The 27,860-nt window shown below is 37.4% G+C and overlaps 1 protein-coding gene and 1 pseudogene across 1 annotated transcript in view; both read left to right on the forward strand.

Annotated features, from left to right (window-relative positions):
- Window positions 1–23,931, forward strand: part of ST8SIA1 (ST8 alpha-N-acetyl-neuraminide alpha-2,8-sialyltransferase 1) — a 150,603-nt gene extending 126,672 nt beyond the window's left edge. Inside the window, exon 5 of the mRNA XM_032287547.1 lies at window positions 15,746–23,931. Within this exon, the coding sequence (XP_032143438.1) occupies window positions 15,746–16,232 (487 nt within the window). The 3' untranslated portion in view covers window positions 16,233–23,931. The remainder of the gene's footprint in view (window positions 1–15,745) is intronic.
- LOC116528193 lies at window positions 22,080–22,233 on the forward strand (annotated as a pseudogene).
- Window positions 23,932–27,860: the final 3,929 nt, after the last annotated feature.

Below are 27,860 nucleotides of genomic sequence, written 5' to 3' on the forward strand. Positions count from 1 at the left end.
TACCCAGGCTGGAGTGCAATGGCGCGATCTCAGCTCACCGCAACCTCCGCCTCCTGGGTTCAGGCAATTCTCCTGCCTCAGCCTCCTGAGTCGCTGGGATTACAGGCACGCGCCACCATGACCAGCTGATTTTTTTGTATTTTTAGTAGAGACGGGGTTTCACCATGTTGACCAGGATGGTCTCGATCTCTTGACCTCGTGATCCACTCGCCTAGGCCTCCCACAGTGCTGGGATTACAGGCTTGAGCCACCGCGCCCGGCCAGCAAGTACAGTTTTATTTGTCCTGGAAAAAAATGAGATTTTTTCTAAATGATTCCTGAAATTAAAAATGATTGTGTGATTTGTGGAAAGTTTGATGTTTCTTAGAAATTACCATATCCTGTTTACAAGAAAATGAACTAGCATCTAATGAGAGATTTGTATTTAAGGGTGCTATTCAGTTCCTAATTACCCATTTTCTGGTTTCAGGCAGGAAAATAGCTTGCATGAAAGCCAGTGATAGAAAATGTTGCAAGACAAATGTGAAGGCAATCAAACGTATCTCTTATGTTATCTTGGTATTTCTCAAAAAAGAAATAGCATGTTTTGCTTTTCCCATGGCATATTTTGGTAAGAATTAAATACGCTTTGTGACAAAGATATAAAAATGCTTAGAAATTCACTCATTTCATTATGCATTTGTTTGTTCAACAAATATTTATTAGATGCTGCATTGTGTCCAGCATACTATTGACCTTAGGGGACATCAAGGTAAAGGGCATTAATCTCTTCTGAAGGAATTCAGTAAAGGAGATCTAAAAATTAAGAGATAAAGATATGGCAACGTGACAAGTACCTTGATAAAGTGCTAAGGGAGCACAAAGTTAGATACCTAATCCAGGCTCAGGGCCATGGAAAACTTTTTATAGTAGATGCCATGAGTTGAGTCCTGAAAGATTAGTAGGAATTAGCAGGGCCAAGGGGGCATTCACTTTAGACAGAACAAGTAGCATGTGCAACAGCTTAGAGGCTTCAGCGAGCATGACCCTTTTGATGAACACCAAGTAATTGGGCAGGGTAGGTGTAGGGATTGCTGACGAGCAGTGGCAAGAAGAAAGGCTGAAGGTATAGGTAGGGATTATATCACTAAGCCCTTTAAATATCCGGATTGCTTGGACTTTACCTGAAGATGAGGAGAAGTCCTTGAAGAACACTCCCTTTGACAAGAAGTGACATGGTCAAATGGGGACTTGGGACAGTTACTTGGGGAGCATTGAGAATTACGTGTAGGAGAATGAGCTATTACAAATCATATGAAGAGACTTGATGGTAACCTGAAATTAAATTGTGGTACTGAGCATATGCATTGGTTAGGATTGGCCAACTGCCGTGATAAACTTCCCCAAACCTTCGTGACTTAATACAGTAAAACATTCTTTCTCATCCTGATACAATTTGAGGGTACACAAAGAAGGGGAATGGTTCGATTCCACACTGTCATTTATGGACTCCAAATTCTTCCATCCAGTGGTTCCACCATTACCTTAGGGCTATAGAGTCCTTGAATAAATTCTGTGGTTGCTGACAGAGGATTCTGCTGCTGCAGACTGAGGACGCAACTGTCTTTGACCTGCAAAATGACCATTTTATGTGGCTCAGCCTGTAATACTATAATAGGTAGAGAAATGGAAAGATACACTTAAGCAATGCTATGAAAATGGAACTTTGTGACCAATCGGGTGTAGAAGTTGCAGGAAAGGGAAGAATATATGTTTTTAGTTTGGTTGAGTCACTGGTGGATGGTTGTGCAATCTTTTCATGCAAGGAATATGGTTGTTGCAATAGATATTGGAGGGAAAATGGGAGTTTGTGATGCTCCCCACACATCTCCACAGGACTGACTCTCTAACTTTCTTTAAACCTGTGTTAAAATGTCACCTAAACAAAATAGCAACACTCTCACTCTCTGTTTTCTTCTGATCCCACTTTACTCTCTTCATAGCACTTCCCACATATTGTTGTTCATTTTTTGGTTTACTGGTTGTCTCTTCTTATTTGAATGAAAGCTCTATGATGGCAGAGACTTTGTCAGTATTGTTCACTGTTACATCCCTCAGTGCATAGAACAGCATCTGGTACATGATAGGCACTCAATAAATAATTGCTAAGAGTGTGAATGAATCCAAATGGAATTGGCCAGTGGAATAAGGTTTTCCAGAGAGTATGGGTGACATGAGAGAAGAAATCAGCCATTGAGAAAAGGAAAGAGACTGGGAAGTCACTAGAGAAAGATGTACTTCTGAGCAAATTTTTCTTTGTTATGTTAGTTTTCAGTTTGGGGAGACTTGGGAAAGAGCCTATATGGAGGAAGGGGCCAATGACATGGAGTGGGTGAAGAGAATGATATGGACCAGGGCCTGCAGAAGGTGACAAGGAACCCACACTACAGGAGAATGAATTCATACAGGGCAGGAGGGATGTGTCTTCCACTCTGGCAAAAGCTACACAGCATAATTAAAAGAGCATTGGATCAATGTCAGGTTGATCTGAGTTGGAAGCCAGAGTCTATTATATTTGTGCTATGAAATTTTACTAGAATACTTAACTGTCCTGATCCTTAATTTTCTCAACAGCAGAAAAGGGATAATGCCTTCCTCATAGAGTTACTGCAAGGCTTAAATGACATAACATGCATTAAGCAAGAATCTTGTGATGGAATTTGTTATTTCTGTAATTTAATCTTTTTATTTTTATCTCGAATTATCACTAGTGTCATAGTAACAAAAGACCATATCTATTATATATATTTTTTGCTTTGTTTGCTCCAAAAGGATTTGGGATTTCATGATTTCATGTCCTTTGGTTTTTGAATAAGTTTTGAGGGTTGACATCAAACTTGTTGTCAACAGGCCAAATCTGGCCTGCAGAATTATTTCACTTGGCTATAACTTTTTTTTCTTCTTTTTAACCTGAAATCCTTAAATGGGACATGCAACCCTCCATTTCTGGGTCTGTTCCCTCTTGTCTTTTGCCTGGTCTCTTCACATATTTCCCTAACCTACTTGGCCCCTGTAGACAACTCATGATCTAGACTCATTTCTACTATAAAATCAATTTCATAGTAATTTCTACTAATGATTTCTACTATAAAGTATCTCATAACATTAATGACTCCCATGTTGCAAAATCCCCACAGAGCATTTCCTGCCTTTATTTTATTGATCTATCCTCAGCATTTGCCATTGTTGATAAACTTTTGAAACTCCTTTTTCTTCTATTTCCTGTCACCTTCCTTTATCGTCTATTACTCACTACAGCTCTGCCTCCTTTGCCTACCATTTCAATGTGATAATTGTCAGTGTTTTTTATTTTAGCTCACTGTTCTTCTGGGTAGCTCATGTCTGTGGCTCAACATGTCCAAATTTAGATAATAGTCTTTTTCTTCAAATCTTTTTATCCTATTATGTTACCTATCACAATGAAAGCAGTCACCAGAAATTCAAGCCATTCAATTCCCCAAGCAGAAACCACTCTCACATCTAGAAATGATAAATATTCAACAGTTGGCACAGTATAGGCATTAAATGAGACTGGACAGTGCCCTGTACACCTCACCATTACTTCCCAACTAAAGATCAGCCCTCTTCACTCAGTTATCAAAGTCAGCCCCTACTGCCCCTGTGGTAAGATCATTTCACCGTGGACTATCCACATGCTAATGTATTTTCATTTTCCTTGAAGGTAAAATCTCAGCCTTGAGTGGCATAGATCCTTCCTTTATTCTGTCCTGTGCATCACGCTGGCTACATCTTTAGCTGCTCCCAAGGCTCTAAACTTTACTATATTAAATTGTTTGCATATCCCCAGGCACTACCTGCTCTTACAACATGCCTTTGCCCATGCTGATCTTTCAGTAAAGAGTGTTCTTCTCCTTCAACTCCATTTGTATAGCTACCTTTTACTCATTCTTCAAAATTCATTTCAGATATGTGCATATCTAAAAGGCCTGCCCTAACTTTCTTCTCTCTTAGTAACATTCCCAGTCTAAATTTGGAACCCCCATGCCACAAGTATTGTAAAAGCTTGCATTTATAAGTCATATTTTATTATTGTTACAGCCCAACAGGTTCTTCTTGCCTGCTGCACAGAAAAAGCAAATACATGGAAACACCAGATATTACAGTAGAGAAATAATTTAATCATTGTGGGGTGTCAAGTGAGTAGGATGGTAGATATTTCTCAAATTCACCTCCTTGAAAACTCAGAGGCCAGGGTGTTTAAGGATAATTTGGCAGGCAGGGGGTTAGGGAATGGGTGCTGCTGATTGGTTGGGAATGAAATCATGAGGATGTTGAAACTATCCTCATATCCTGAGTCAGTTTCTGGCTGGCAGGGGTGGGTAACAGGACCTGTGGACCTGTCGAGTCAGTTCTTTGGTATAAGTCACGGATTTGGGTGGCATCAGTTGGTCTGCCAGAATGCAAAAGTCTGAAAAAGATGTCAAAGACCAGTCTTAGGTTTTACAGTAGTGATGAATATACAGGAGCAATTGGGAAAATTACAAATCTTGTGACTTCTGACTATATAATTCCTGAGCAGTGAGCAGTTATAGAAAAGCAATTTAGGGAACAGTGGCTGGTTATTGTTTAACTATGCCTACCTCTTAGCAGAATTCAGGCCCCACCATAGTTTTACAAAGGTGGTGTCATTCCCCATAGGAGATCAGTTTGGGGAAGGGACTATTATCCTTGCTTCAAAGTTAAACTATAAGCTAAATTTCTCTTATAGTTAGCTTAAGCTGTGCTCAGGAATGAGCAAGGGCAGATAGCTTATGAGATGAAAAGCAAGATGGAGTCAATTTATGTTAGATTTCTCTCACTCATGTTTTTATAAAGGCAGTTCATACCTATCAAAGGAATAGCTTGACATAGAATGTTCATTGTAATCTAGTAAAATATTTTTCTATGGTAGAAACACACCCATAAAATGAGAAAATACGGAGGAGAAAACTGTTGTAAATCAACATAAAATTAACATTCATTGACAGAAGGAAAGGAAGTAACAGCTGGGTAAACAAACAGCTGCTCAAAGAGACAGAAGAAGGACAGTAAGCAGCCATGAACATGGAAAATGGTCCCCAAATATTAGAAAAGCAAGTAAATAATATGGGGAAATGAATTAACCCATTGGAAAATTGCTGAAACATTTGAACAAGAAGTAATTAAGGAAGTGTTCAAATTAAAGTTATTATACAGAAGAAAGTAGAATAAATATTCTGTTTTGAACAAGTGGACTTTTAAAATGCAATATGCTTAGGAGATAAATTAACTTGAAAATTTATGACTTATTTTTTATAAATGTGTTTTATACTGCACAGATAGTACAATAATAAAAAAATCAAAAGAATAAAAGTACACCATAATCCTCACTTATTGTTGTGTTGAAAATAGTAAATTATGGCTGGGCATGATGGCTCATGCCTATAATCCCAGCACTTGGGAGGCCCAGGTGGGTGGATCATCTGAGGTCAGCAGTTCCAGATCAGCCTGGCCAACTTGGCGAAACCCCATCTCTACTAAAATACAAAATTAGCCAGGCATGGTAGCTGGTTCCTGTAGTCCCAGCTACTTGGGAGGCTGAGGCAGGAGAATCACTTGAACCCAGGAGGTGAAACTTACAGTGAGCTGAGAGCATGCAACTGTGCTCCAGCCTGGGCGACAGAGTAAGACTTCATCTCAAAAAAAAAAAAAAAAAAGAAAAGAAAAGAAAGAAAATAGTAAATTAGAAACTCTCAATTGGTTTACTTTGCATTTATATGATTACTAAGGAGCCTAACCTTTTAAAAGAACATATTTAATAACACAAGTTACATGTATATATTCACCTTCTAAAATCTTAAAAGCATTACAAGATAAGGTTTTGACCCTGTGAAATACATATTTCATCTTTAACCTATTTCGTCACATACCACTCCTAAAATCCTTAGAATCTCCATAAGGTGATGTATTTTGGATGCTACTGATTAGCCAATCATCAGTATACAATCATGGTTGATAGCCCCTAGGTAGCTTCAGGCTAGGGGCTGATCACAGGAAAGACCAAGGCACATTAGAGGATTGAGACTTTCAGCCCCAACCCCAGTCTCCAGGGAGGAGAGAGGGGCCCGAAGGTTGGGTTGATCACCAATGGCCAGCGGTTCAATCAATCCTACCTATGTAATGAAGCCTCCCTAAAAACCTAATGGGATAGGTTTTAGAGAGCTTCTGGATAGCGGAACATGCGAAAGTTCCTGGAGGGTTGCACGCCCCTTCCTCCATACATTGTCCTGTGCATCTCTCCCTCTGTATCCTTTGTAATGTTAAAAGGAAAACTTTAGGCAAATTAAATTTAACAGAGTTTAATTGCGATTCGTGAATCAGGCAGCCCCTAGAATCAGAAGAGGTTCAGAGCAACTCCATGCTGCTGTGTTTTCTGAGCGAATTGATGGACAGAAAAAATAAATTGACATCTAGAAAATGGAACTGAGGTACAGAAATGGCATGATTGGTTACAATTTGTTGTTTGCCTTACTTGAATACAGCTGGAATGGTGGCCACCTTTGGCCAAAACTTGGTGATTGTTACAAGAATAGGTTATGGTCTGTTTACACATCTTGTTAAGTTACAGTTCATTGTGTACAGAGAAATCTTTTTTTTTTTTTGAGACGGAGTTTCACTCATGTTACCCAGGCTGGAGTGCAATGGCTCGATCTCGACTCACCGGAACCTCCACCTCCTGGGTTCAGGCAATTCTCCTGCTTCAGCCTCCTGAGTAGCTGGGATTACAGGCATGCACCACCATGCCCAGCTAATTTTTTATATTTTTAGTAGAGACGGGGCTTCACCATGTTGACCAGGATGGTCTCGATCTCTTGACCTCGTGATCCACCCGCCTCTGCCTCCCAGAGTGCTGGGATTACAGGCCTGAGCCACCGCGCCCGGCCGTGTACAGAGAAATCTTTAGGCTGAACCTAAAATATGTAAAGAGGCAGCTTTAGACTAAACTTAACAGTAATATTCTTTATAATAAACCAGAAAATGTGAGTGTTTGCCTGAGTTTTGTGAGTTACTTTAGCAAATTAATCCGGCATAAAGAAGGGATTGCAGGAACCCCAACTTGAAGCCAGTTGGTCAGAAGTTCTGGAGGCCCAGACTTGCAACTGATGTCTAAGGGATTGAGGGGTGTCTTGTGGGATCTGACATTATCTCTAGGTAGATATTGTTGAAATTGAGTTGGAAGACACCCAGCTGGTGTCCACTGTAGAACTGATTGCTTGTTTGGTGTGTGGGGGATAAAACCCACAGATAGGTCACAGAAGTTTTCTGTGTTGATTGGTATTGAGTGAGAACAGAAAAAGCACTTTGAATTGTTATTTTACACAGAGACCCTTACCACTACCTCCATGCCACTGCTCTCCCTGAAGGTAACCATTGTTTTCAGCTTCATGTGTATCCTTTCAACATTTTCCCATGCATTTACATACATACACATAACTATAGAAAATTTCTATCTTTATCTTTTATGGTGTGTATGTATGATAATCCACTATACAAATAGCAGGAATAATTCTGCAACTTCCTCATTTTTCTATATGACATTTTGTCTTGCAAATATTTCCATTTCAACATAAATTAGAGTTGTGTCATTTTAAAAAGTTGCTGTGTATCCTAATATGGATATAACATAATTTATTTGGCATTCTACTAGTGATGGTCTTCAGGTGGTTTCCAATTTTCTGCATCCTCCAGCAAACGTTCATGGATATTTACTTAGTGCCACGTACCAGGCACCCTTCTTGGTTCTGAGGATTTAATAGTAAACAAAATAATCCTTCTGGTGTACATGTAAGAGGAGACAAACATAAATGAAGACATGCATATGTAATATAATATTATGTATGATAGAAGAAATATAACAGAGACAGTAAAGATGTATATATAAAACACATCTAAGAAAGAAAATTTTTTAAAAATACAACAAAGATGTAAAAAATACACAGAAAGAAAACAAAAATGAGAGAGTAGATGGCAGTAAAGGCTTCTATGAGGCGCTTTCATTTGAGTCAAGATCTAAAAGAAGTAATGGATGGTGCCCTGCTAATATCAAAGGCACCAGCTGAGAACTGGAAGTGCAGGGTCAGTAGGTGTGCGTATTTGAAATGCAAAATCACTTTCCAACATGTCAGTAGCAATTTATACTCCCATTTAAAGCATAAAAGTGCCTGTTTCTCACAGGTTTCTTTGCTATTATCAGTTTCCTTAATTTGTACCAGTCAGATGTGTGGAAAACTTATTTTGCTATAGTTTGTTATAACTTGAATGCTTAGTGAGGTTGTATATTTTAGTATGCATATTGGCCCTTTGAATTTTCTCACCTCAGACTTGGCAGTTCTACATCGTTGTTCATTTACCCATTGTGACATTTGCATGTTTGTTATTAATTTTTATTGTTTGTATTCTGGATACTACTGTCTTGATATATTGTGCTACTTGCCGTATTTGTTATTGATTTCTATCATTTGTATCCTGCCTACTTATCCTTTGTCATGGATGTTGTAAACATTTTCATCCCAATCTGCTGCTTGTCTCTTTAAAAATATGTTTGTGGAAGACTTTAATTTTAAAGCGGTCACATTTAACATTTTTCAATGGATTTTACTAAGGAATTGCCTCATGTTTACAATGTCTTTTGTGTCCTAAAGGTCTTAAAGACATTTTCTCCTATTTTCTTCTAATTTATGGTATAAGATTATTCCATCTGGAGCTTAATTTTCTGGACAGTGTGAAGTAGGAATTTATCTTATTTTCTATTATTGGATAGCCAGTAGATCCAGTACAATTTATGGAATGGTAGATTTTTATGAATTTATTTGAAATATTACTTTTAGCATAAGGGAAATCTCCAAAAATGCTTAGGTACATTTTTAGACTCATTCTCCTGTTCAATCATATGTGGTTTATTCTTGCATGAGTTCCATACTATTTTTATTACTATAGTTTTATAATCAGTTTTGACATTGGTAAGTTAAGTTTTTTGTGTTATCCTTTCGTCCAAAATTATTGTCAGTATACATAATAATTTATATCTCCCATGCAAAGTTTGAATTATCTTTTCAAATTTGACTTTAAAATAATGTTGGTATTTTTGTTGAGATTGGATTTTAACCTACAAATTTGTTTGGAGAGACATCTTTCAATATTCATTATTGTCTCCATAAAAATGTTGTGTTTATTTTTAGGCTTATTTCAAGGTGTTTGGGGGCTTTGTTGCTATTAACAATGAAATTTTTGTTTTATGATATTCTTTTAATATATGATTCCTGCTGTGTAGGGAGGCTGAAAAGCCTAAGACTCTACTGGCTCCAATAAATAATTTTTCAGTTGGTTCTTTTGTATATTCTAGATAGGTAATTATAACATCTTCAAATATTGACAGATTTCACCTTATATACATAATTGAAATATGTTTTAACAATTTTTTCTAGTGCAGTGTGTGTGTGTGTTTGACTTCTCATTTTATTACATTTTCAATCAGATAGATAGTCTGGCCCATTTGATGATAATTGTTTTATTATTGATTTTTCTTTTGTAACATAATTTGCGACCATTTTTAGAAATTTTCTATTTTGTGTGTTTTAAACAGTATATTTTTAAATTGAAGATTTACTATGATTGTGGATTTGTGAATGTCTATCTGTAGTTTTTATTGGCTTATGCTATATTTTTTAAAAACTATCATATTAGGTACATAAAGTTTCTTGACTATTATTATTATTATTTTGGTAGTCTTATGCACTTAGTCAATATAAATTGTTTTACCTTTTTTATAATTTAAAAAATTAAATTTCTATTGTTACCAAAATAATATACATACATGGAAAAATTAACTCATATGACAAAGCTCATAGTGAAAAGCAGCAATATTCTATCTCAGAACCCCCAACTCCTTCAAGTTATGTTCCAAGAAATCTATACCTTTCAACTTCTTCAGCTGATTTCTCCCTTTTCACATGTGAAAACAACATGCCTAATTACAATTTTTAAAATTTCAACTTGTCTGTTGGTTTCTTATGGAAAAATAGATTGAGTTCTCTTTATGTGCTCCTCACAGCATGGCTGTATACCCTATAAACTTATACTTTCTTGACCTCTCAATCCAGATATATCACAATCAAATCAATAGTCAGTGCCTAACTAAATGTAGTTCACATCTGAGATAAAAAGCTTATTACAGGAATTTATATCCTGTTCAAGTTTAAATTTTCTCCAAGAGAGCATAGAGCCCTTCCATGCAGCAGCCACGAATCCATCTCTGGACTCCTTTGAGAGCCTCAGCTCTTTTATCACTGCTGCACATTGGTCTATCTGGGGCACTGTTTGTTTCTGTCGAGACATTCATCTGGAGCTGTATTTTTCTCTTACTCAAACCTTATTGATGGTTTTCTAGGCCTACTGTATAGCTATTTTTCTGGAGCTTTCCTTTACCCAAATCCATCATTTGTTATATTTTTTAATTGCCAGCAGCACTTTCTTATTACCTAAATGCTTTTTCTATCATCCTAGTCCAGATGTGATATTCATGAATAGGAAGGAGTAAGCAAACTAATTATAGTTGTTTAAGAGTTTTCATCTGCCCCTTGAATGATTTTTGTTTCCTCTGAGTCCCTCTGCTCTAAGCTCTCGTGTTGGATGCTATCCATCAGTGTCTTCTGAGCTTGGCTGTCTGTTCTTGTTTGGTGACTAGAAGCTCTGTGCAGAGACTGCACCTATCAACAGGTGGGCTTCACTGTGGTGTGGGTCGAGAAGGTGGCAACATTGCTTTCTCTTGGGCAGTTCCCAAATGTCACTGGTTGTAGGTCTTCTCCTTGGCCTATTCAGTGTCAGTATTCCACTTGGGAACTATAAGCCTGACTGCTGATATTGTGAGTTGAGAATTCCATTTCCCTGGGCTGAGCCAGCTCTCTGGATACATACCCACTGTTCCTGCCTGGAAACTGACACCTCCTTCCATATACACAGTGATAATTGATTGGTGCAGGATTTTAGAGTTCAGTCCACCTGGGTTTCTCTGCTACCCCATAATCTGAACCATAACCTTGCTGATTGCTATTAGACACCACATTCCCTAGTTTCTCCTGCCTCCAGGCATAGGGCACTGCTATTGCTGCCTTTTAGAGGAATTCTCAATAAGCTACTTCATGCTCTGGTTTCCTTTGGTAAACTTTCTGTTTTTTTGAGATAACCTAGATTCAGCATCCACTGAGGGTTTGCTTTCTATTTTATTTTCAGAATGGATTTTTTTTAAACCTATTTTCTCCTATTTCTAGAGATTGTTCATAGGAGGTGAGAGCTGGACCCTTACCCTTTATTCTGTTTCTTTCTATTCTATTAATATTCCTCTTTGTATTCAGTTTGCACCTTGCAACTGTAACTGAACACTTTAACATTTTTAATAGAAATTACTTCTAGATTAATTGTCCATTTTCATATCAATGGATCAATATATTTAGACTTGAGTTTATTGATATGAATTTATGTTTGTCATATTTACCGTAAATATTTTTTGGAATAATTCCTTTTTATTTTAGTTACCTTATTCTTCATGGTAATGAAATTTTACATCATGACATAATCAATTTTGTCAATATTTTCCTTTGCCGGAATATATTTTACAAATGTCTGATAAGTTCCATGATTTTTTTTAGAGATTTTTTGGTAAAAGAAATTTTATTTATTTATTTATTTATTGAGATGAGGGTCTTGCTGTGTTGCCCAGGCTGGCCTCAAACTCCTGGCCTCAAGTGATCCTCCCACCTCGACCTCCCACAGTGCTACGATTGTAGGCTTGAGCCACTGTGCTGGCTAGATTTTAAATATTTATCTTACTTATCATGAAATTATTTAGGAATTGTCACGTGAAGTATGAATCTATTCCCTCTTGGATTTTCAAATTGTTAGCTATCTCAACATTGCTTATTAAGTAATTTAAAAAATTTTACTGGTTTTGTCTGCATTATCACATATTCAATTCCTTTGTAAAATGTGATATATTTTTGTGCTTTCCATTCTGTTTTTGTTTTTCCTTTTATGCCCATATTGATTATAAATTAATCATTTATATTTTAATAATTTATGGGCTGATCTGATTTCATTTTTATTCTTAATTCATAGGCTGGTCTGATTTCTTTTTATTTTTTTAAATTAAAATTTAATAGTTTTCTATTCATATAGTACACAAATATTCTAAGCGAGGTTATAAAAATTAAAGGATGAATGGGACGTGTCTCTCATTTTCAAGAGGTACATAGTCTTGGAGACTATGAGCAATTATTATTCAGGAATTCAAAGAAGACTTTTGAAAGCTTAAGTTGGAAGGAAGGAATAAGGTTAATAAAGAAAAGCTTAACTTGGGTCTTGATTTATAGGCACAGCTTCACCCGGGCGATGACTAGGTCAGGAAAAATGAATCTATTTATGCAATAAAAATTGTGGGCAGATACTCACACAGGGATGGCTGGATCATAGGGTGAGGACATGAGGAGTAGCTAAGTATGAAGCTGGAGAGACAAACTGGAACACCCGTCTTTTCTAATTCCAGTTGAATTTTGTAATGATATAATAAAATTCAATACCAACCCCATGAAACTCTTGATCAGGATAATATTAAACATCTTTGGTATGCCATAACAATTATTGACTTGTATCAAGTTATTAAATAATAATGTCATTTGTTGCAGAATGGGAGAGGTAAAAATAATAAGTGTCAATAAAATTAGGGCTATAGTAAATTCAAGCTGTGTGTTCCTTTTCAAAGTGAAAAATAAGAGAGGGAAAACTACTCCCTTCAAGACTAATCAGTTGGCTTTAAGACAGAAAACACAAAATTAATCATCCTGACTTTATTGAAGCTGGGCCCCCAAAGCCTCCTTTTTCAAAACCTCTGGAAGCCGCAGTTGAATGTGCCATGCCCCTCTCCCTGTCTGGGTGGCACCATCATTGAAGCTGGCGTCATCGAAGTCTCTTGTTCTGTTGGCGTGCTACCTAGAAGATCCTTCTGTCCTGGACAAGAGGAATTGGAAGAGCATTTTATGTTTTAAGAACAGGCTGACACACAGCAGCTACAACAACAGCTGAGATCACTTAATAAATGGTATAATTCTCCACTAGTATGTAGTCCACTGCAGAGACAGGGATGTTTCAGCAGCCAGGAGAGCCCTGTGAAATGGGAGCCATTCTGTACAGGAATAAGGAGGGAATGGAAGCAAGCAAGGAAAGCCATAGAGGTATCCTAAGTGCTCTAGAAGGTTGATGGTGAAATGAGAGAATGAGAATGTAGCACTGGGAACAGTGTGGGCATATTAAGAAGAGTTTTTTAAAGTTCTAACCTACTTGTTATAATCATTTCATAATGTATGTGTATATCAAAACATCACATTGCGTGCCTTAAATATACATGATTTTTATTGGTAAAATATACCTTAGTAAAGCTAAAGGGAAAAGTTCTAACCATATTTAGAAGACAGAGGAAATAATTCAGTAGAGATGGAGAGGTCGAAGTTTTTATTTGTTTGTTTGTTTGTTTTTTAAAGAGGAGAGACCCACTTTAGAACATGAATTCTTTAGGAAATGTGAAACAGTTTGTCTCAAGATACAAAGGGGAAGATGGAGCACTTCTTAGAGTGGCAGCAGGGATAACATCAGAAGATGTAAGGAAAAAGGTGGTGAGGGATGGATGCAGAAAGATAGACAGCTTACACTAATGCTTTGATCTTCTAAATAACTATGTCCCACCTGTATCAAAATTACCTAGGAGTGCTGGGTTAAAATTCAGCCCCTGGATAATTCTTATCAGAACCCAGGAAGCTATGATATTAGTGAAGTCTCTGGGTTACTCTAACTAAAGTGTGAGAACCAATGGCTGAAATGGAATAGGAGGTTATCTGCACAGTGTGTCTATATGATTGGGAAAGCACTGGTGTTTTAGGAAGACGGTGGAAGATATGGGTGGGCAATGGAAAAAAGAAAATAGTTGCTGAGCAGAGCCCACTTGGAAGTTGGGAAGCAGGAATTTGTATTGGAGGGGCTGGCCCAGCTCCAGATACTGTATGGTTGAATGTGCTTCTACGGCTTCTTCTAAGTTAAAGTGATTCTACCTAAAGACCCTGTTATTACTTCTCTGTCAGAGCCCACGGAAAATTGATGAAGCAGGCTACTGGATCAGGACATGAAGAAAACTTGAGACATTTCCCTTCCTTCTGGCCTTGAGAAACATACCTTTCTGTGCAGGCAGAGAAAATAACACTGATTGTTATGTACAATCCTGTGGATTTGTGTATTCAGAACTTTAATTTCACATAATTATGATGAGCCTGCCAACATGTCAGGCCAGACTTTTCTCTGCTAGTTGTGGCTCAGTTCATTCTTTGATGCTGCTGCTCCACCTGCACATAACCCAAGATGGGTAGCTTCCCTTATGAAAGGAATTAAAAGTTGCAAAGCCCTAGTCTAGTTCGTTGCCTTTTCCTATCTTTCTCTCTTCTCCCTTATTTCTCCTTCCCTCTCTGTCTGTCCCTCTTTTTTTACTTCAGTATATTAGCAGCCTCTTACCTGGTCTCCAGGCTACCAGCCTCTTTCTTCCAAGGCTATCTGCTATTCTACTAGAGTACCTTTTTTTAACAGAGACTGACAGCTGTCATGAGTGCTGTAAATAGTCACTGCTGTGAAGGTTTCCCGTTGCCACAGGGTAATGTTCAAACAAACAAGATAGACATAAGAGGTTTTTCGAAGAAGAGTGCCTTGTCTTCAGCCACTGCCCCCGCCATTAGCACCTCCCACATTCTAGGGGCAGGGAATCCTTGTCATTGCCTCAGTATGCTGTGCACTCTTGCCTATAACCAAAGTGTCCCTTTGAGTTTTGTTGCTGTTCTTTCTGATGTTTCTGTATAAGAAATGTATTTAAATGTTATTTCTACTCTCTTGCTTTCTTGGACCACACTCCCTCTTTCAAGGCAGAATTATTTTTTTCACCTGTGTTCCATAGTACTTTATACAAATATCAACAGCGTATTTAGAACAATTATATTGTATTTATTTGTATCTTTGTTTCTACAACTGCACTTGAATTTCATGTAATCCAAACTGAAAGAACACGGGAAAGTAGAGTTCTTTGGAGCAAGCAATATGGGCAACTCCCTTCATCCTTTCATAATAGTAACAAGCTCTCCTTTTTCCCTGTAATTTTATAGTTGCAGCACTAACGAATCTGAATTCTTATGGAATCATAGAATTTCAATAGGGAGAGTTATCTCAGAAGTGATTACTTTGATTTGCAGATGGAGAAACCAGTCCTGTGCTTATGTTAGACCACCTAACAGCCTCAACCCCAAATCTCAGCCAACAACCTTTGTGAATTTATGAGAATTAAACCATTTTACATTTCAGGCAAAAACATTCCTGAAGAGAACAAATTTATAATGCATTTTAGTTCAGAGGGAACCCCATTAATGAATATTAACTGCTTTTAAGAAGCTGGGGTCAGGGAAAAAGCCAGGATACTTGTTGGGAGATCATTGATAAGTTCAAGGAGGATTTTAAATACAAATAAAGTGTTTTTCATATGTTTCACTGAGAAGATTTGAACTATCAGGGGCATCAGAAGACAACAGAGTGGATTTTAGTGAGTTTCTTTTTCTCTAGGTTTAATTGAACCACTTTTTCTCTTTGATAGGTTTCAGAACCTGCTGTGGTCCAGAAAAACGTTTGTGGACAACATGAAAATCTATAACCACAGTTACATCTACATGCCTGCCTTTTCTATGAAAACAGGAACAGAGCCATCTTTGCGAGTTTATTATACACTGTCAGATGTTGGTGCCAATCAAACAGTGCTGTTTGCCAACCCCAACTTTCTGCGTAGCATTGGAAAGTTCTGGAAAAGTAGAGGAATCCATGCCAAGCGCCTGTCTACAGGACTTTTTCTGGTGAGCGCAGCTCTGGGTCTCTGTGAAGAGGTGGCCATCTACGGCTTCTGGCCCTTCTCTGTGAATATGCATGAGCAGCCCATCAGCCACCACTACTATGATAACGTCTTACCCTTTTCTGGCTTCCATGCCATGCCCGAGGAGTTTCTCCAACTCTGGTATCTTCATAAAATCGGTGCACTGAGAATGCAGCTGGACCCATGTGAGGACACCTTACTCCAGCCCACTTCCTAGGGACATCGGAAGGAGAAAGGACTGAACCAGGGTATTTTTGTTAGGTTTTCTATGTGACTCCAAGAGGGAGTGGCTAAGTTGTTTCATGGGTTTGCACGGGCCACTTGGAAAAACAGGAGAGGAACAATGAAGACCCAAGCAAAACTTTACTTTCAGTGTTGGCTTGGAAAACAAATAAGAAATGAACAGCCTATGAAATATTTTATAGCACATGGTAGATTTGCAACTAGTAAAATGCTGGTGAAATGCTGTTGGTAAAGCACATGGTTCAAATCTAGAAGATGCGGTTCAAAAACAAGACAGACTCGAGTTGTTAGGGCTGAGGAACTAATCAGGGTAGAATAAAGAAAACGTTGTGGTAAAAGTATTGCTGATTGTCAACACAAACTGGCTTAATAATGGTAATAAGAACCTGTCTTTTTAAGACTGGTTTTAGAACCGTAGGTTTTTTTAAAAAATTATTATTTATTTTTGCCCTCTTTAGGGGAAATGGGTGGGTAGATATAAAAACATCCCTTCCTGAGTAATAAAGATACAAAATGTTATTCCTGGTAATTGTGATTTGTTGAGCTACGTCGACATTATCTGTAGCTCCCTTCCATTTTTAAAATTTTGCGTAAGAATTGCTTCTTCCTCTTTTGTCAAGTTTACATAGACAATGTGAAGCATTGTTGAATTTAGACTGTGTTGATTCATAGTCTGGATAACAGGAGCCACTTTTCTTCCTCAGAATTTAGGACATAAACCCAATTTTAGGTCTGCATTATGTAAGCCTGTTTGCATTGTCATTTTTATTTTAGCGCAAAAGACTACCAGTATGAGTGCATTATTTATTTGTAAATTGGCATAATTGTCTTCATAATTTAATGCCCAGAAAAGCAGTAAAGCACAATAATGAAAAGCTTAGTCTCTGCGGAAGACAGACCAGAAGACAAATCCCTTTTCTATCTACCATGGCATATTCACTGCAAGATAAAGCACATGTATGCATATGTGCAAGAATGCACATATACATACATGTAGACACACATACATACACACATACAAAGTTAAGCAAAGCTCGTTACTGTGCAACTATGAAAGCTGAACTCATACAATCTGGTATGGCAAAAATTTGTAACCAGTGTTGGAGAGTCACAAATGTGTTACGTGCTGTCCATTACATGCTGCTGTAAGACAACTGAGCTCACTGGCTGCTGTACATATTCCCATAGCAGCATGAGATGCGAGTCTTACCCCCAAATGCTTACCCGGAATAAGCAGAATTGTCTTACTCATCCTGATTTTACCTAAAATCTCATGAATGGGCCTGGTGTTGAGCATGGTCACAAAAGGTATAGTTTGTACAAGTCAAGAGATGTGAATTAGTAGCTATTTATTTCCTTAGTAGCAGGTGGGACTACTTAGACAGCTTGTTACACCAGCTTTGATACACAGCAAAAACAAAACAAAACAAAACAAAAACCCTGACAGATTACAAGTAGCCAAACGTGTTTACATTTCAGAGAAAGGTAAAGAAAGCCTCTCATTGTCTTCATGCTTTGGAATGTCTTACGCTAAAATGAGACACTAGAACTTAATTTCTTTATTATTTTTAATGTCACTAAACTGTAGGTAAATTGTAGAAAAAAGCTCTAGTTTAATTTTAACAGTAGAAACTTAGCATACCGTGTCACCATGTAAAATAATAGTGAGTGGTATTTTTGGTGGGTTAATTTAACATGACATCAACCTAACAAAGTCCTTGGCAAAATTTTACATAATTAAAGTAGGCCATTTCTAAATGAAATTAAATATTGAGGTTATTATAAAAATTAGTGTTTAAAATATGACTTGTTGATAATGCAGATTATGTGGCTACTTAGAAAGTTAAGAAGTTGAGTATCAATTCTATTGGAGAACTGGTTTGCTCTATGGCAGCAAAAATGTAATGAGAATGTATCATGAAGAAACTGTTAAATATTCACTTTGAGTGAAACTGAATATGCGTCCTCTTTTGAGCTATTATTATTTAGTAGTTACCTAAAAGAAGAATCCATTTTTACTAGTATACCATTAAAAATGTAAAAGGCTTAATAAAAAACACATATAATAATAATGTATGTGTTACTCAGATTAGTTCTTTAATTGTTAAAATGTATTTAATGAGCTCCACAAAGCCTATACATCACAGTTTCATTACAAATATTATCTGGACCAGAATCTCTTAAACTCGGAAAGTGGAGATTGCCGTGAGCCAAGATCACGACATTGCACTTCAGCCTGGATGACAGGGCAAGACTCTGTCTCAAAAAAAGAAAAAAGAAAGAAAATATTATGTGAAAATTTTGCATCTTGTTATGATGCCTGGGATAGATTTATGCAGTAGATTTACTTATAACATTTAGTTTACAAACTTGTAAAACTATTTCATGTGGCTTCTGAAAGGCAAAACAGACATGGCCGGTGCTGGTGATGCTTGATCAGACCAGTTCTTCTCAGGTGGGGTGATTCCTTATCGCTCTCTGCTCACATTTGGCAATGTCTGGAGACTGGAGACATTATTTATTTTCATGACTCGAGGGCGCTAACAGCATGTAATTAGTAGAGGTTAGGGATCCTGCTAAGTAACTTGTAATGCACAAGTCAGCCTCTCACAACAAAACAATTATCCTGGCTGAAATGTCAGTAGTACCAAGGTTGAGACACCCTGGATTAGCCCAGAATGAAATTTTGATTGTTCTGCTTTGTCTTCACTTAAAGGTAAACATACATGCTCACAGCATTCAAAGTATGACTAAAATTTAATGAGAATGTTTTCTTACGGTAGATTACAACTCATAGGTGCGCCATACATATATGCCTTTTGCTGTGGTTGGTTAGATAGAAGTATATGTGCGTGTGTGTGGGGGGGGGTGGGGTACAAAGTTAGGCATCGCTATCCTTACTGTGCTATGTGTTCCTAAGTAAAGACCTCGCTAGAATCATCCTGTTGACTGCTTTGGAATACTCTGTTATTGTTAAGACTTTCAATTATAAGCTCCCATTATTTTACTTTGTTTTTCTGAAATTAAGACCTTCAGAATTGGGCCTGATACTTTTCCACATTTGGTCAGTTATATTTTGATATGACTGACCCTTAAGATTCAGCTCAGAAGACATTCAATAAGAAAATCTTTAATCACTTAATCACTTTTGATTTTGCGCCTGCCAAGAGCGGCCATCACTTTGTACCATCAGACTAATTAAAAAAAATTGTGTAGTGAGTAATATTAGGTTGCTCCATGGGGACAAAAGGAAGGGTGGGGAGGCTAAAAGTTAGTACCCTGACAGGATTTCGGTTTTTTGTTAGCCTCACTTTGGGAACTGCATTGATTCCAAAGATCATGACTAAGGATGGCCTCTGCTTAATTTTAATCACACTTCAGTAAAATTAAGATAGGTGAAGGATTAAGTCATTCCATAACTAAGAAAAGTAATGTTTATGTGAAAGATTTTTATATGGACAATGATTCACAGACACATATGCTTTATATAGAGTATTTTGCCAAAAGTTATACAAAATTGTGCATCTAAACTGCATACTTCTCATACAAGAAGTTAAGGAAGTGCTCCTTGGATTTTGTTTCTGTACAGTTCACTTTTATCTGTCTTAACAAAAGTAGGAAGTAAATGATTCCAAAGGACACATGCTCAGACAGTACTGTGTTTGGCTTTGTGATGTCTCATGTCTTTCTCTTGGCTAAAAAAAATATTTAGGCTATATGTAACTTGTACCTGAAGCAATCTGGACAACATGGCTTAAAATGGAAAATAACTGAAAAAAATCCTGGGATTTTAAATTTGCCAAATATATTCTTGGATTAGTCAAAGGCTTTACAAAAGTGTTATAGATGATCAAAAATGGAAACAATATTGATAACATTTCTTTTCGTCAGCAGCTATCTATTCCAGTTTTATAACTTTATCATATATAATTTTTGATTATTAATAGAAAGTCAGGAATCCAGAGTTTTAGTTTCTATATTTGAAATATTGACTTTGTGAACATTTTCACTGACACATCCTTGTTAGGAGGAGGGGAATGTTACCAGTCCACTGAAAACTTTAGGAAATGTTCATTGCGTTGTATAAATACTTTCTCACCAGCACCGGATAATATATGCTCTATGTTTGTAGAATTCCAAAGATCAAGAGCTGTAAGGACATTTATGTGAACTTGAGGACAAGCTTGTGGAGGAGTAAGGATTGAGTAATACTATGCTTTTTCTCTCTTTATCTTCCCTGCGTATAGGTGGACTCTCAGGTATATGACTTTAGTTTGTGCACACATCGGGGGTGGAAGTGGTAGAAGTGGGCTAACAATTTCAAGGTACTTGCAACCTAGGTCAAAGCCTCTAATAAAGGCAGCAGTAAATGTAACTAGCAGCCCCATTCCACTATGTGCTAGGAGGAAGGAGAGGCAAGTTGAAAGGAGATGACCCTATCTCCACAGTCTCAGGGTATAAAAGGCCAGAGTCGTTTCTACCCTTAACCTTGGCTTTTTAGCACCGTCGGTCTCTGTCCTCTCCCAGGAGAGCTGCCTTGGCTCCAGAGTTGAGCTAGTAGCATTGCGACTAGAGAGGTAGTGTGGAAATTTGCTGAGGAGCTCAAAATTTTACACTGCCTTAAACTCTTGTTTTTGCTTAAACTCATGCTGTCTAAATTTGAGTGTCTTGTGGCAGAGTCTAATCACCCTGACCTAGTTATAGCCCTGCCAGTGATTCTAAAGTGGAACTTTCCCCCTCATTCATATGGATAGTCTGAGTCCTTGAAGCTAGGGAGATATCAAATAGTCCACCAGTTCCTACATAGCTTCTTTAAAAGCCCTAGAGACTAACTCACAGGAAGTCTGAAGCCCGGAGCGTCTGTTTATAAACTCCTAAATATGAGGCCACAATATTTAGGTTGAGCACTATAAAATTTCTATTTTGCAAGTGGAAGGAGACTTGAATCCATAATCGCTGTAGCTTTTTTCCTCTCTATCGTAAGAAAATGGATACCATCTGCTTTACCCTCAGCCCAGACTTGTCTTTTGAATTTTTTACATACATTTTAGGGGTGAGAGATTGAAACAAGTGCATGAATGAAAAGCTTATTCAAACATAACACAGCCTCTGCTCATCATTTCAATAAGGGAAAAATACATGTTTCTGTTTCCTTCTAATTTGTTTTTTTCTGGTGCCAACATTTCTGATTTCTTCTGTCTCTAATACATAAGGAATAAATACCATATTATAAATTGACTTATATACTTGCGGGCGTTTGCCAGATAGTCAAAGCCCATGACTATACTTTTTAAAGCACAGAAGAGAAATTATATTTTATGGTCACCCCTCTGTGTTTCTATTGATCTCTACATTGTGCTAAAATTCTTTCTGATTTTTTTTTCTATTGAAGCTGTGAGTTTAATCAATGATGCCAAGCTGTCTGAGAATTTTAGAGAATAATATCCAAATATATTGATCCTGCCTCGTTCTGCTTCTGTGTAATTAGATTTTCTCTAGCTGTTTATTTTTAAAATGTATGCTTCACACAATATCAATACACATCCAAGAGATGTGATTTAATCCAAGGCAGAAAAACTAAGAATCAGATAATGTCTATTTTATCTGCACAGTAAGTGAAACAGAAAATTGCAAAAAAAAAAAAAAAAAAAAAGAAGTTTAACCAAAATGAAAACAAAAGAGAGACAAGATCTTGGTTTTAATTAGAAAGGATGATTGGGAGTGATCTCAGAAGAGAGTTCGGCAGGAAGCAAGAAAGAGGCTGTTGACCTTGAGTGCAGTCTCAAGAATGGAACCTTTTTGAAATATAGGAAATACCTTGTCATTCAGCTGTTGTGGTTAATAATGGATGGTTTTCCAAGGGTGAGGCTTATTCATTGCACACCGAATGTGCTGACCCCTGTGATCTCCCCAAATGTGGGAAAGTTGACTGCATGATTTGTGGTAGTGGGAGACTATGTTCATGCTTTTCCCTGGTTACAAAAGAGAAAGAGAGAGAGAGAGAGAGAGAAGATTCTAGAGGAAGCAGTGTGACAGCAAGATCATGAGAGGCTGAGGGAGAGACTAGAGTGGCACCTGTTCACTCACTTGGACCATGACAGTCTCAAGGCTCCGTCTCTTGCTGTCCCTTTCAGAGGGTTGCTCTCCTGTGAGTTTGACCGCAGTGAAGCAACACTCCCGTTTTTGTAGCCCTCTTTCATCTGCACCTCAGCACATATTCCCCAAATAAGATTATTATTTAGATCTCCTGTCATCATGAGGCAGTGATAGCAGGAAGCGTCACTTTGACCCTCACCCTTGGAAAGTGGGCTCGCATAGCTAGAGTTAGAACAGGAGGTTCTAACCCTGCCTCCACAATTACTTCAGTAACAGGCTTTTGTATCCATGATTACTTCAGCTGACTTAGATGCATTGCCTACCTTGTGTTCTAGTGTACACAACACACACACATACACGTAAGCTCTTAACATAATTTACTCCCGTGATGAAGAGGGCGATGGCTGATTCAGTGAGAGTGGGGAGTGGCAGAGGGTGCCTTAACTTTTTCTGGCTTGAACCCTCCTTCCTTATGTGTTTCCTTCACGTACCTCTGCCACTTTAGAGATGTAACCATGTCTGTTCCAAGTTGTATCGTTATCATTGGGAAGTCCTATAAATGTAGCAAATGTGACTATTTTATAGAACTGCACAATAGCATATAGGCCTTGGAGAAGTCTGATAATAGTATGTAAATACCCTTTACTGAAGTTGTAGAACCTTAGGTGATAACTGCAAGAGGATTAATGTTTGTTTTTCCAGCAAACACCAGAAGCAGGGAATCAATCTGTCACTGTTTTTCATTCAGTCTTAAGCACCATTGGGCTCTCTTGTTGATAGGTTACTACAGATACTCCCCTTATAATTAATATACAGGATTCACAATTTAGGATGATTGATGGCCATTAGGGTACATCATAGGGACACTAGAGAGAAGAGAACAAACATAGCTCTATCGAAAAGCCTGCTTAATCTTTAAAAAGTCTGGAATATTACTAGAACTTCATTCGCCATGCAGCATAGTGGTCTAAAAGGCATTGGGGAAAAAAGGTTTCTTTTTGGTCTCTTTAACTCTGTATGGCACATTGTAATATTATTACACAGGTGTGCAAGCTGTTTCTCAAGAGCAAATTTTGAGGCTGGAGAATAGAAAAATTTAAACATTATTTTTTCTCATATAATCTGACTAGAGTAGTTCATGGGTATTATAATTCTGGGAAAAAATTTTAAATTAGACTATAAAATTAAAATCGCCTTTGAAGAGCATATGGAATTGCTTCTTTCTATTAAAGCCAACCTCCATTGGCAGAAAGTGTGGAGAAAATCAGTGTACTTCAATTCTTTTCTTAGAGTTTCATATAAAATGCTGCAGGTAAAAAGAAAACTTTAATTGGTACTTTCTACAGTGTGACTAGAAAAATTAGTATCTATCTCTTTTGGTTCTGCTGACTTGTTTCTTTTCACAGAATCTAAATGCAATGTCATAGGAGGAGGTTTGCTGTAAAAACATGTCTTTTTCTTTGGTGTGTTCATTGTAATTATGGCTGGCAGTGAGAAGGTTCAGTAAGTCTCAATTTCTCTACCTCCCTTACTTGGAGAAAATTTGTAAATGTACCCTGTGAATAAAATGATTTTTTTTAATAGATTGTGAAGTCTTTTTCTTTTCCAGAATTAAATGAGTAAAGCTCTTTCCTTTTCTATTCCTGCTTTATTTAGTATCCATGTCAGCTACACTGATTTTTTCTTTCTTACAGATGAAAAGTCATGCGACTTAGTGAGGAAACCATTTTAGAAATACTAAAGTATAATTGCTAGAATGTAAGAACACTATTGGTACTTCTTATGTGGATGAAAGGCACTATCTATAGGGCAAACTAGAAAGAAAACTAAGCATTTATTTAATATGATCAATGTAGATGAGCCTACTTTTTCCAGTGATAAAACTTCTCCTTTTTGTCAATATCAGTATGTGCGTCCGAGAGATACTTTAATACATTCCTAACAAGATGCAATACATTTAGATCCCCCTTCTACTCATATGGGTGACTTTCAAGGCCCAAGTGTGCCTTTTTGTCTGAATTATTTAGATAATTGCTTCAAACTCCCATTTCCCTTGGGCTCTGTTGGCCCAGTTCTGTCAGACTGTTTCTCAGAGGGAGTGACATCAGGAAAAGTGACCTTGGTCCATCCTTTATTATACATTTCTCCTCAGAAATTGATCAAGGTACTCTGTACAGATCTCCTTATTAATTCTCTGACTTCATTCTCACAAAATACAGCTTTTTGAGCTACAGCTATTTTAAGAAAGAACATTCTATTACCTAATGGAAAATCTACATGGTGTTTAGCTGAATCACTTGGAAGAAAAGGCAGAACTCTAGTATAAATGTGGCCTAGCCTAACCTATTCTCAGACCATAGGAGGAAAACAGACTTAACTTGTTTTCACCAACTATCATTAAGTCCCCAAATCTAGATTTGACTGAGTCCTGCTCTTCTACTTTGTTTCGATCTGAGCATTCAAAAACAGATATTAAGACTCCAAAAGCATTAATTACTCAAGAATTCCCCCTAAACCTAAAAGGAGGATAATTATAAATCATAGATATATTTTTGCTTGAAAACTTATTATTTTGGATATACAGTTAGATTCCTGAATAATTATAGATGGAGGAGGATTGACTTCATTTATAATTTATATTATTCCATTTTATGAGGTTTTGGAAGTACATGAAAACAAGTTCTTTGTTTTATACAGATAGAGTAAAAGTTAGTCTTTCCTTCTTCAATAGTGATGATTTCTGGGCAGGAATTAAAAAGTCAGCCTCAATATTTGGGAACTTTTTCATGATGAAGAGTGCAATCAAAGGCAATCAAAAATCTGTGGGTCTCAAGATAAATGTCAATCAAAGAGACTCCAACTTTTGCATATGGGGGCAAGGAAGACAATAGGAATGGGGTACAAGTGTTCATGGGGTGGGAATGCTGTAATCAGTCTCCTCCCAGGCAGGTTACTGATCTCTAGAAAGAGAATGCTTCTCTGCTGAAGGATGAACATTAGCCTTTTGCTATTGCTGGTTGGGCACTTGGCAGTGGTGGCAGCCAGATTATCATTAGTCTTTGATATTGATTCCATGCATAACCTCCATACCTGTTACTGAAACCACTTTGTATAGAAGTCCACTGAGAAAGTAGTGGGGTAATTGAGAAAAGAGACCAGCTGATACCCATGCAACACATGTTTAGTCTGGTCCTCTTATGAAGGTTATGACTGCGGTAGTAAGGTTAATTTCTGGAGTGGTTATCAATGCTTTCTAAACTGGAGCACGCAACAATCTATTCTAACTGAACTAGACATGTATTCTGGATTTGCCTTTTCTGTCCTCAGTGCTTCCACAGGCACGGCTATCTATATACTTACAGAATGCCTTAGTTACCATATTGACATCATATACAACATATAATATCCTTCTGACCAAGGGATACACATTTTATGGCTAAAGAAATGTGGCAAGGAACTAATTCCCATGGGATTATCTCGTATTAGTATTACTCTTTACCATATTATATAAAACATACATTATCAACAGGAGAGATATTGTCCCCTAAAAAGGCAAAAATTGGTTTTAGAGGGTGTGATCTGAGAAACCAAAACAGATGACTTTTTATCAACCAGGACAGACCTAAAGATTAAGGAAACAAAGTTAACCTAGGGGTGGAGGATTCAGGGTCTGACTGGCATGACACATTTCTAAATTTCTACAAATACACACAGACACACATACAGACACACAGACTCTCTCTCTCTCTCTCTTTCTCTCTCAATAACTTCCTTAACAATAAGAGCTTTCAGGCAAGTTATCCTAATTCTGATTTACAACCCAGACCACTGCAACTCTGATATGACAGGGGACCAGCCTTAGAAACATTCTCTTCTAATAAGCTACTCCAGACCTGAAGCCAGTTTCAGCAGCTTATAAAGGCTACACACAAATTCTGTGCATCTTATACTTCACCATTTGATGTAAAGAGGCAAATTCCACCTCATGTTAATGCTAAAACCCAGCCCAAAAGTGAACACGGCTGTATGTTACGTGGATGTTTATCCATCATGCATGCACTCTGCTCCCCTCATAAATATGTATAGCTTTCCCTCAAAACCTGCTGAATATTTATGACTGTACAAACCTTGTGAGGCATAAAACCCAGCCTGTCTTTCCCCTCTGCAAAGACAGAAGATGTTTAGTCTATGCTGGAGACTTTCTCTTCCTGTCTTGCAAACCAATATTGCTAATAAAACTCTCCTTTCTACTATCTTCCCAACCTGGTATCTTTTGAATGACAGAGGTAAAAAAAGAAAATTATATATATTACAATGATTAGAAAAAAAAATCTTAAAAGTTTATTTGGGGGATTAAAAAAAAAGTTTGAGGAACGCTGATCTAGAAGTGTCTGCCTTACACAAAGTTGGCAAGGCCTAATAGAGATTCATTTTTTTTTTGAGACGGAGTCTCACTCTGTCACCAGGCTGGAGTGCAGTGTTGTCATCTCAGCCTATGGCAATCTCTGCCTCCCAGGTTCAAGTGATTCCCCTGCTTTAGCCTCCTGTGTAGCTGGGACTACAGGCGTGCACCACCACACCTGGTTAATATTTTGTATTTTAGTAGAGACAGGGTTTCACCATGTTGGTCAGGATGGTCTTGATCTCCTGATCTTGTGATCTACCTACCTCAGCCTGCCAAAGTGCTGGGATTACAGGCGCGAGCCACTGTGCCCTGCAAGACTCATTTTAAGGATCATCTGAGAGACAATGTCTTAGAAGCATTGGGTGCCATCTTACAGGATGTGGTGTATGTTTTGCACAGTGACTAGTTTCTCCCATTATATATTTGGGCTGTATTTAGAATATCTGGATCTGGGAACCAAGGGATGGAAGTAGAAGTGGCTCTCCAACTTGTGATACATTGTGCTTTGATCATTTTTAAATCAGAATATTGTCTAATTATCTTGTGATTTTTCTTTCAATCATTATTATATTTTAAATTTCAAATATGGAAGATTTTCTATATCTTTTTGTTATATTTTTGTCATTTAATTCTGGCATGACCAGAGAATACACTATGTGTGATTTTCATTTTCTAAAATTTATTAGGAATTTATTTTATGGCGCAGGTTCCATGAGTACTTTAAAGGAACGTCCATTTGGCAGTTGTTGGCAATAGTGTACTGAAAATGTTGATTAGGTCACGTAGAGATGATCCTTGAACAATGTAAAGGTTAGGGGTGTGGACCCCCCATGCATTTGAAAATCTACATGTATCTTTTGGTTCCCCCCAAATTTAACTACTGATAGCCTACTGTTGACCAGAGACATTACCAATAACATAAAGAGTTGATTAACAAATATTTTTCATGACAGGTATATAAAATATGCTGTATTCTTACAATAAAGAAAGCTAGAGAATAAGAAATGTTATTAAAATCATAAGAAAGAGAAAACATATTTACTATTCATTAAGTGGATCATCATAAAGGTCTCCCTCCTCATCACCTTAATATTGGGTAGA

Source organism: Sapajus apella, unplaced genomic scaffold, assembly GCF_009761245.1.
Source record: "Sapajus apella isolate SASKATOON/1434 unplaced genomic scaffold, GSC_monkey_1.0 scaffold2, whole genome shotgun sequence".
NCBI lineage: Eukaryota > Metazoa > Chordata > Mammalia > Primates > Cebidae > Sapajus > Sapajus apella.